At 44.8% G+C, this 9,270-nt stretch overlaps 1 protein-coding gene across 1 annotated transcript; it reads left to right on the plus strand.

Annotated features, from left to right (window-relative positions):
• The first annotated feature begins 501 nt into the window (after nt 1-501).
• Nucleotides 502-8,701, plus strand: LOC123085755 (probable apyrase 1). The gene is made up of 9 exons (XM_044507453.1): nt 502-1,246; nt 2,791-2,919; nt 3,000-3,056; nt 3,197-3,289; nt 3,459-3,664; nt 4,938-5,032; nt 5,539-5,756; nt 7,977-8,166; nt 8,252-8,701. Exons 1-9 carry the CDS (start codon nt 890-892, stop codon nt 8,362-8,364), a joined length of 1,458 nt encoding a protein of 485 aa, XP_044363388.1. The 5' UTR covers nt 502-889; the 3' UTR covers nt 8,365-8,701.
• The last annotated feature ends 569 nt before the right edge of the window (nt 8,702-9,270 follow it).

Genomic DNA, 9,270 nt, shown 5'->3' on the forward strand with positions numbered 1-9,270 from the left:
GCATGAAGAGTCAACCAATGTAATACTAGTATTTTTCTAAATACATTTTTTGTTAAACTATGAAAATAGAATCCTTATGTCTTTATGCATATATTCCTAGTCATGTAATCAAATTGCTTATCTGGACCTCATATAAATTTGTTTGCTTACACCGAATTCATGAATCGAAATTATCAAATTCACGAATCCGGGTTATTGTCCACGAATCCGGGTTATTGTCCATGATTCACGAATCAGTTGGCCGATTCACGAACTAGAGATGTATACCCCCACCGAACTAGAGATGTACGACGGACCGCGAATCCGAACCCAGCGAACCGTGAATCGCAAATCGGGTAACTATGATCCAATGGCTGAGGCTGAACCCAAGTGCAGAGACAACATCCAGTGGCTGAGATCGAACCATCTGACCTGACTGCCTCAATCTCAGCCGTCGGATGCCGTGCTCTGGGCCCTCGTCGTATTTCCGGTCACGGCTTCACCGGTAAACCAAACTAACCACACCGGGTTCCCCCCCTCCCTTCTCCTCGCTCCCCTCTCCAATCGAGCGCAGCGAATTCATCATCACCCAAGTCACCAGTTCGCCCCCCTCCGATCTCAATGCCGCCCCGGGGTCAAACCCAGCGGTCGCTGTGAGCCGCGGCGGAGAGATCCCGCGCGCCAATTGGCGTCGCTCACCCCCACCTCACCCAGACCCCGTGCAAGGCCGCGCGCGGCCTCCCCGTCCGACGCCCTGGAGCCGTCGCAGCAGGAGGCGCTCAAGCCTTCCCCGACCAACGGCCGCATTCGCTACCGCTCGCCCTCCGCGGCCGATCTGCTCCCCGTTGATGACCTCACCGTTGGCCCCTCCGCCGCCGATGCCGCTGCGGCTACTGCGGCGGCCGCCAGGATGCGCCGCTTCTCGGCCGCCGGCGCGCGCCAGCAGCAAGGGGAGGCCGTCTCCGACCGCCTGCACCGCTACCGCGGGGTGCTGATGGTGGTGCTCTCGCCGGTGCTCCTCGTCTCCTTCGTGCTCCTCCTCATGCCGCGTTCCCCGGCCTCCGTCACTGGCGGGGCCTCCGGTGTGCTCCTCGCCACTGGAGGCAGGAGGTGGGGACCCCAGGCCGTCGGCGGAGTTGGTGACGGATCGAACAGGTATGCGGTGATATTTGACGCCGGAAGCTCCGGGAGCCGCGTGCACGTGTACTGCTTCGACGAGAGCCTGGATCTTGTTCCTATAGGGAATGCGATCGAGGTGTTCAAGCAGGTGACTTGTTGTGTTTTTTTTTTTGGTTCTGCTTATCTTTAATAACGAAATGTGCTGGCGTTGTTGGCTGGATCTGCTCTTGTTGTGATCTTATGCGAGAGCTTTCGTTGGGATGGTTGTTTCTGGGTTGATGTTTGGAATGAGATTGTTCCATTCCTGCAAAACATGCACATGCGAGAGCAAACAGAATCAACTTAGTCTGGACGAATAACTAGTGCATACTATTGAGTTGAGTCGTGATTTGCGACACTTGATGCGGATATTGCTGTATGGCAGCACTGAGTAGACCATTGGACCCATGAACGTACTATCTTGTACCCCCACAATTAGAAAAAAATATTGTACAATTGAATTCGATATATACATTGGTGGTTTGTTGTAAAGACATTAAGAGTAAGTAGCGCCAGTGATGCTAGTTGCATGAATGCATTTGGCATGCTAGGGTGGCACACTCATCAGTTCATGACAAGTTGACAACCAATCCATTTCATGTGTGCAACTATGAAGGAAATTTGAGCCCTTTGACTTATGATTGGCTCATGTTTGTCGGAACATAGATGTACTACCGGCTGTTTGTATTTGATGCCTACCCGATAAACTCAATAACCTGGTCCAGTTTGTTTATCTAAAGCAATCAATTATTTCGTAGTTGTCAACCTTATGGATGGTCATGCCTATTATTCTTCTGCAGTCGCATGAACCATGGAATGCTGCATATATATCAAGCAGAACTAGCTGGTATTTCCTGAAATATTTGAAAAATGGATGTTCTACCTGCCTTTTGCCCGGATGATATTCTAGAAACAATATATATGAATTTGTTAAACTGTAGAACCATTCAGTTGCAAATTGAAAAAAACTGCTATGAAGTACGGGCAATCTTGCCCTTTTATCAGTTATAGAACCCAGGTTGGTCGTCAGTCAATCAATCTAAGGCGTTTGTGCTGAGTTATTTATACTGGAGAAAAACTTACTTCGAACTTAAAACATTATTTATTCATTTATTGATTATCATTGTCAAAGCTACGGCCTCTTCTTGGCCAGAGAAGTATGCAGCGCTAGCTTACTACTTTGGTAAGGCTTGTCAGCACTGGATTTATGCATTAAGTTCATTAGGATTTTGATGGACCTTGCAGAGAAAGATGCTTGTTTCTTCCCAGGCACAAAATGATTTGACAAACTATGAAACTTCAAACGTAAAATGTAGTAATTGATTATCATTGTCCAAGATACATCCTAGACAAGTATGCAGCACTAGCTTACTACCTTGGTAAGGCTTATCTTCACTTCTCGAAAATGCACTAGCTTACTACCTTGGTAAGGCTTATCTTCACTCGAAAATGTTTATGCGTCAAATTCAGTAGGAGTTTCATGGATATTAAGAGAGAAAGATGTTTGTTTTGTCCTAGACATAAAATGATCTGACAATCCATGAATGCTCATGCCACTCTGTAATATACTTGAATAGAAAAGAAGAATTTTCCACGGAAAAAAGAGAGGGGAAAATACAATTTATCTGAATGCTCATCCCTTTTCCATTTCAGAAAAAACCAGGCTTGAGTTCTTATGCCAAGGATCCTCAGGAGGCTGCCGAGTCACTTGTTTCTCTTCTTGAGGAAGCTGAAAAAGTAGTTCCTGTAGAATTGCGTGAGCAAACACCTGTCAGGGTTGGGGTGAGTAATGGCTTTTTTGCTATCTACAGACTTTCATAAAGGGTTTTCTGGTGATTTTTTATTGTTGAACCCTTATGCAGGCCACCGCAGGTCTCAGAGCATTAGGAGCTGAAAGGTCTGAAGAAATTTTGCAAGCGGTAAGTATTCTCCTTGTATTAATCCAGCAATAGTGTGTCTTGTACCTGTCATTCTATCAAGATTGGATTATATCATGTTTCATCATAGTATCATTTTATATTCTTAATTAATATGTCGCTTGGGTTATTCTTGATACCAGGTTAGGGATCTCCTTCGTGACAAGAGTTCTTTCAAATCCGAACCAGATTGGGTCTCTGTTCTAGATGGATCTCAGGAAGGTGCATTCGCGTGGGTACGATAGATGCAGTCCCAATTTGTGTATGCACTCCAAAAAAAATGTTTAGTCTAGATGGAAGTAAAGAGAAACTTACCATTTGTTGCTCTTTTGTAACCTTTACCATTAAGAAACAACATGAATGTTTTCTTATATATCAACTTGGATGTTTCTTTGGCTTTTATAGGTTACCATCAACTATCTGTTGGAGAAATTGGGAAAGCCTTACTCACACACTGTTGGAGTGGTTGACTTAGGTGGTGGTTCTGTCCAAATGGCTTATGCTATCTCAGAAAAGGATGCAGCAAAGGCTCCTCAAGTTTCAGATGGCGAAGATTCATATGTGAAGAAGCTGGTACTTAAGGGAACAACATATTATCTTTATGTTCACAGGTATGCATCAAATAAGTGGTTGTAGCCCAAACTCCAAATGTCCAAGGATCATTGAACGTTTTTGTCGTATTATTTTTCTGACCAAGATACTACACCAGTTATATCTAGAACCTGTTATTAGTGGTGTAAATTTTGTGGAATCAATCTTTATGCTGCATAGTTATGATTCCTCCAGTAGGAATGACCTACAAATATTTTGGATTTGGAGTTTGGACTCTTAGGTCATACATAATTGTCCTTTAGATGTTGGTACCAGACAGTGACGACTGCAGATGTATCACACAGGTAAGGTGCACGTTTGGGCTGACCCAGTGGCCCATCTTATTCTTTTACTCCGTCACTTGCATTAGTAGAAGTGAACTATAGTTGAGTGGAAACTACTCAATCTGTCGTGGTTCGCCGCCTGCATGTCCCAGTCAATCTTGCAAAGTTGCGACCTGACTGCGGCTATGGCCGGGGCATCGGTTTATATAGCAAGAGACAATTGCTTATTTACCATTGACAAGCTTGGTCATTGCTCATTTGCAATTTTCTCATATAGCAATGGTGGGCGGCAGAGGGACGGGCGGGTGGCGCCGGAGGAGACGCCTCGGTAACTGTGTGCCATCAATGTGGGCGGCAGACAGACGGACGGGCGGCCATCGTGTCGTTTGAACGCGCGGCAATCGCCTGCACCGGGAAGCGGCGCGGCCGGCGCTCTCTCGGCTGGTGCGCCACTTCAATGCCGGCGCCAGTGAGCGGTCGTGTCCGCTCTGGCAGGGCATGAATGTGGGCGCTGACGCTCTGGAGTGGCGCTGACCAAAAACGCGTGGGAGGGGGGTGGGGTTTTTGGTGGGCCAGGGCGGTGAGAAGAGGGCTTGGGAGCGGTCCGGACTCCCGCAAAGCCCCCCCACGTTTGTCTCCAGATTGCGGGAGAAATCACGTCCGGACCGCTCCACGGACAGATACAGGCCCGCGTTGGATGGCTTCCGCTGTCCGGACAGTGCGGTCCGGACGCATGCGGGAGGTTTGCGGGTCGGCTTTGGAGGTGCCCGAATGTTACTTTAAATTGTTTAGTTTGAACAGGATAATGAAATTTAATATCCTGTAATGTTTTGTCATGGAGGTCGCTCCATGTGTCCTTCAACCCATTCTGCCTGTCACCACTCTCATATAGAACATATCATTTACTGCATTGTGATCATCGACTATTTGAACAGATATCACAGTATTTCTTTTCCATCTAAATAAGATGGGTATGTACCATTCACATAAGTGCCATTATTTTCTGCAGTTATTTGCATTACGGTTTGCTGGCGGCTAGAGCAGAGATCTTAAAAGCCGGTGAAAACAGTGATTACAGCAACTGCATGTTGGATGGATATCATGGTATGTCCGCTTGGTTTTGCTTTATCTTCCGAGCCCAACACCCATATGTTTAAAACTGATTCATCTTTTCCTTGTTATTACCTTTCTAGAACTTAAAATGAACTTCATGTGAATATACTGAAATTGTGGCAGCATCATAACGACGGATGCCAATTTTAAAACTAAGGTGTTTTTCTTTTTCATGAACATCGTTCTATCCTATGCAAGGTTTTGTACCTTATTCTGAAATAAGCAACACTATATTTCATCATGTGGAAATTTGCATGCAGTCAAGTTTTAATAAATATTTACATTATGCTGTATAATGGAGGCATTAATAAAAGCATGTTTGCTATACTATCCTATTCTTCTCAGTAGGCAGAGTCTTTAGTGTGTATGCATGTTCCAGTTTTCCCATAATGAAAGTTACCCTTGAATTCAACGTGCTAATTGCTCATGTCAGATTTTACCCTTATGATTCTGTACGACAGTGACGGGTTTTAATTGCAATTTACATTGAATTGTAGGGAAATACCAATATGGTGATGATACATTTGAGGCCTCAGGTTCATCATCTGGTGCTACTTATTCCAAGTGCAGGGCTGTTGCAGTCAGAGCTCTTAAAGTTGATGAACCGGCATGCACTCACATGAAATGCACATTTGGTGGCGTGTGGAATGGTGGTGGTGGAGATGGACAGAAAAATCTTTTTGTAGCATCATTTTTCTATGACAGGGCTGCCCAGGTAAGTCTTTTTGAATTTTGACAAAAAAAAATTCTCGGGCAAATGGGTTTTTTGTCATGCCTCCATTGGATTGATGAAACCAAGCAGTCCCACACTCAGCAATTGTTTCTCTTCTTAGATAAAGGATATTTCAGCACCAAACATCCATCAAAGCCTTCACGTTCCAGTTCGCTCCAGGCTATCCTTTGTAGTTCCTTTGACTCACTCTCCAGTCTCCAGTCTTTCAGTACAGCGGGTGATCTGAAGCCACAACAGGTCATTGCAAATTCAGCACCACCATAGCAGGGTCTCGGCCATCTAAGTAGTCTAGTCTAACCAGACAGTTCCCTGAAAAAGAACTGCACTACTTAGTTTCTATAAAAACCATTATGCCGCAGGCTGCAGCACAGACGATATTTAGCACACACTGATTATTCTCACTTAACCGCCACCGAGACATTCAAAATCTTGACCAATACTGTGATGCCAACAAATTGAGAGTTGAAACCCCAATAGTCTTGAACCACGACACGTTTGAAGAAACGGTGTACCGTCTCAGGTTCATTACAATAAGTTATATTTTATCGCATACATTTTGCACCTTGCTTAGTTTATCTGTGGCAGCAAATTTTTTTTTTTGCTTAAAAGATCAGAATAAATGGTGGAATGCACGATTGCCAAATGACAGGAGTTGGGGTATATTGACCATACAGCCCAAAGTTTGACAGCCTACAAAGAACTCAGACCCTACACCCTAGCATTCTAAGTTCCAAAACATGCAGTTAGGTTCCTCACTAAGTGGTTGTTTGGATAGGAGATATAAGCCACGGGGATATAGTAAACGAGTTTTTAGCCGCTTTTTAGCAAAATCGGTTTTACCAACTATTTTGTTAAAAACTAGTATATAGAAAAACACGTTTGGATGGTGTATGGTTGGCCTTGATGCGATTCTTCCGTGACCTTCTCTCTCAATTTTACCAAATTAATTTGCCATTGACGACCTTCCCAAGCTCCAGCCTCAAGAGTCCACAACTCCATCCTCAATCCTAGACGCGGCTGGTCCGCTCGGGCCGGCCTCCATGACTTCATGCACGGACGCCGGCGCGGGTGTTTCCCTCGTCGCCTCAACGCTGGAGGCCGCGTGGCTCAGAGAGGTGCTTGCGGGCGAAGCGGAGCTGGCTCGCGCGCGTTGCCTGCCAGTCCTCCATGCAAGACGTCCAGGACCTTGAGGAAGACCGACATCGTCGCATCGTTGGTGAAGACTACAATGTCGCTGTCGCCGGCATGCAGCTTGGTTGTACACATTGCAGTCGCCGCCTCGCCACTCCACTCGGCACCGCCGTCCGTCGCTGTTTTCGACCCTCCACTCGGCACCGCCGTCCGTCGCCGCTCTCGCCGCTCCACTCGGCACCGCTGCCCATTGCGGCTCTCGATGCCACAAGTCAGGCGCCCCACGTCGGCGCTGGCGCCGGCCTCGTGGTGGAAGACCTTCTCAACGGAGCTCCATGCACGCCGAACCTGTATTTCTAAAACGCATTTTACCAAAAACGTTGTTGGACCCATTTTTCCAAAAACTCATATTTCGGGTATTACGAGAACCAAGTTTTGCTTATCCGAGGATTAGTTAGATTACCCAAACAGAGTTTTAGTTTGTTAGACCCTGGAACGAGTATATACATAACTGGTTCTCTAAAATCTAGGTATCCAAACAACCCCTAAAAGACTCAATCTTTAACAGTTCAAACCTGAGGTTCAAGGAGCAATAATCAAAACATCTTCCGAAAACCAAATTCAGATTTTGATCCACCAGAGACATGGGCTAACCATCCTGCTCATGAGAAATAATGAATGGATCCCAACATTGCATTGCTAAACTGCAGCTCCTAAACCAGTTACCATCCCGGAAGTGAACATTGCCACCATTGCCAACCTGCCATCTAAAATCCTTTGTTGCTACTTGCTACCATGACAATGCCATATGATCCTCTACCATTACCAACCTGCCCTAAAGCCCTTATTTGTTGAAATCAAACAGTTCTCCAAAAAATATTTACCACCCAGGTAGCCAACAGGCAATCAAGCAGATATCTAAATCCTGCATGTCAGGAATCCCTAAACCATCAGTCTTTCCTCTGCCATAAATTGACGTCTAAACTTTTCTGATTGTTCTGATGCTGGTTTCTGTTGACTTGCTTGCTCTTGTCACGTACACATTTAATTATTATCTCATTGTCTCATCAGGCTGGTTTTGTAAACCCGAAGGCAGCAGTTGCTAAGGTTAAACCATCAGACTTTGAAGAAGCTGCACGACGTGTTTGTAAATTGAATGTGAAGGAGGCACATGCCACCTATCCTGATGTTTCGGAGGAAGACATTCCATTCCTTTGCATGGATCTTGTTTACCAGCACACATTACTTGTGGATGGATTTGGTATGACTTAGTGCACAGGACAAAATCGCAATAACTTAGAAGCTTTCGACATATTTCTTATTTTTTTCCGCCCATATTCTTTCAGGTGTGGATCCCTATCAAGATATTACGTTAGTAAAGAAGGTGCGTTACGGCAGTTCGTTTGTGGAAGCAGCATGGCCCCTTGGTAGTGCCATTGAGGTTGCATCTTCATCATAGGCAGAAACAGCTTGGAAGTAACTTGTCAAAAAGAACCACCCAGCATATAGTTTTGGCTTAGCTTACCAATCTGGAATAGCGAGTTCAGATTCTAGGTTTGATGTTAGGATTTTGCCTTTGATTCACCATTTGTTCTCCATCTTCCCTTCTATTTATTTAGCCTTTAAATACAATGACGTATACATGAGGAATATAGCTTTGAGTTGTCCCGTGCGGCCATTTGGACGTCTATTTTTTTGTACTAACGAAAGCCAGATCAGAAACTTTGTAATCCTTTTGGACTCTGATGCAGATGCATAAATCTGCACTATTCAATCTAGTTTCTGTTTAGTGAGTAGTTTCATAATATCTTGTGCTCTTTTGTACAACTCGGTTGACTTACTGTTGTTTGTTTGTGTGTAAGAATATGATCGTTCCCTCTTTTCTATAGGTTTTCTTTTTCCATGCAAACCAAATCCTCTTTTGAATATATAGTGTACCGAAACACCAATTGGTTTTGAAACTTGTGTTTCATCAGCGTTTGAACTTTGAAATGGGCACGAGATGCAAAATGAAGGGCTTAACAGCAGACTACCTGAAACCAGTCTGCGGTTTCCTGGTCACTGCCTGAACGCATAACAAAGTAGGGCCCAAGAACTCAAAACGTAGAGATAGGAAAAACTCAGAAAGTGAGATGTCGTCATGCATCCTGGATTCATACAGAACTGCAAAATTATCATTGGGGTGTCACAGCAGGAAATACATGAATTGTAGGCAGAAAGATAAGGAAAATTCTTATGAAATAGCCCATTCCATAGAAACCCCGTAGGAAACTTTCCTGTAGATACCCCGTCCTCTAAATTTCTATGTTTTTCCTTTGGTTAGAGCATGGCAAATATTCTGAGATGACTATGAAAGCACGTCTTG

The sequence above is a fragment of the Triticum aestivum genome, chromosome 4A (genome assembly GCF_018294505.1).
Source record: "Triticum aestivum cultivar Chinese Spring chromosome 4A, IWGSC CS RefSeq v2.1, whole genome shotgun sequence".
Lineage (NCBI taxonomy): Eukaryota > Viridiplantae > Streptophyta > Magnoliopsida > Poales > Poaceae > Triticum > Triticum aestivum.

Bases quoted from the DNA above. Each gene is read 5' to 3' on its own strand.
- LOC123085755 (XM_044507453.1), top strand. From the start codon at position 890: ATGCGCCGCTTCTCGGCCGCCGGCGCGCGCCAGCAGCAAGGGGAGGCC. The intron at 2,920-2,999 runs GTGAGTAATGGC...ACCCTTATGCAG, and splicing joins AAACACCTGTCAGGGTTGGG to GCCACCGCAGGTCTCAGAGC. The intron at 3,057-3,196 runs GTAAGTATTCTC...TCTTGATACCAG, and splicing joins CTGAAGAAATTTTGCAAGCG to GTTAGGGATCTCCTTCGTGA.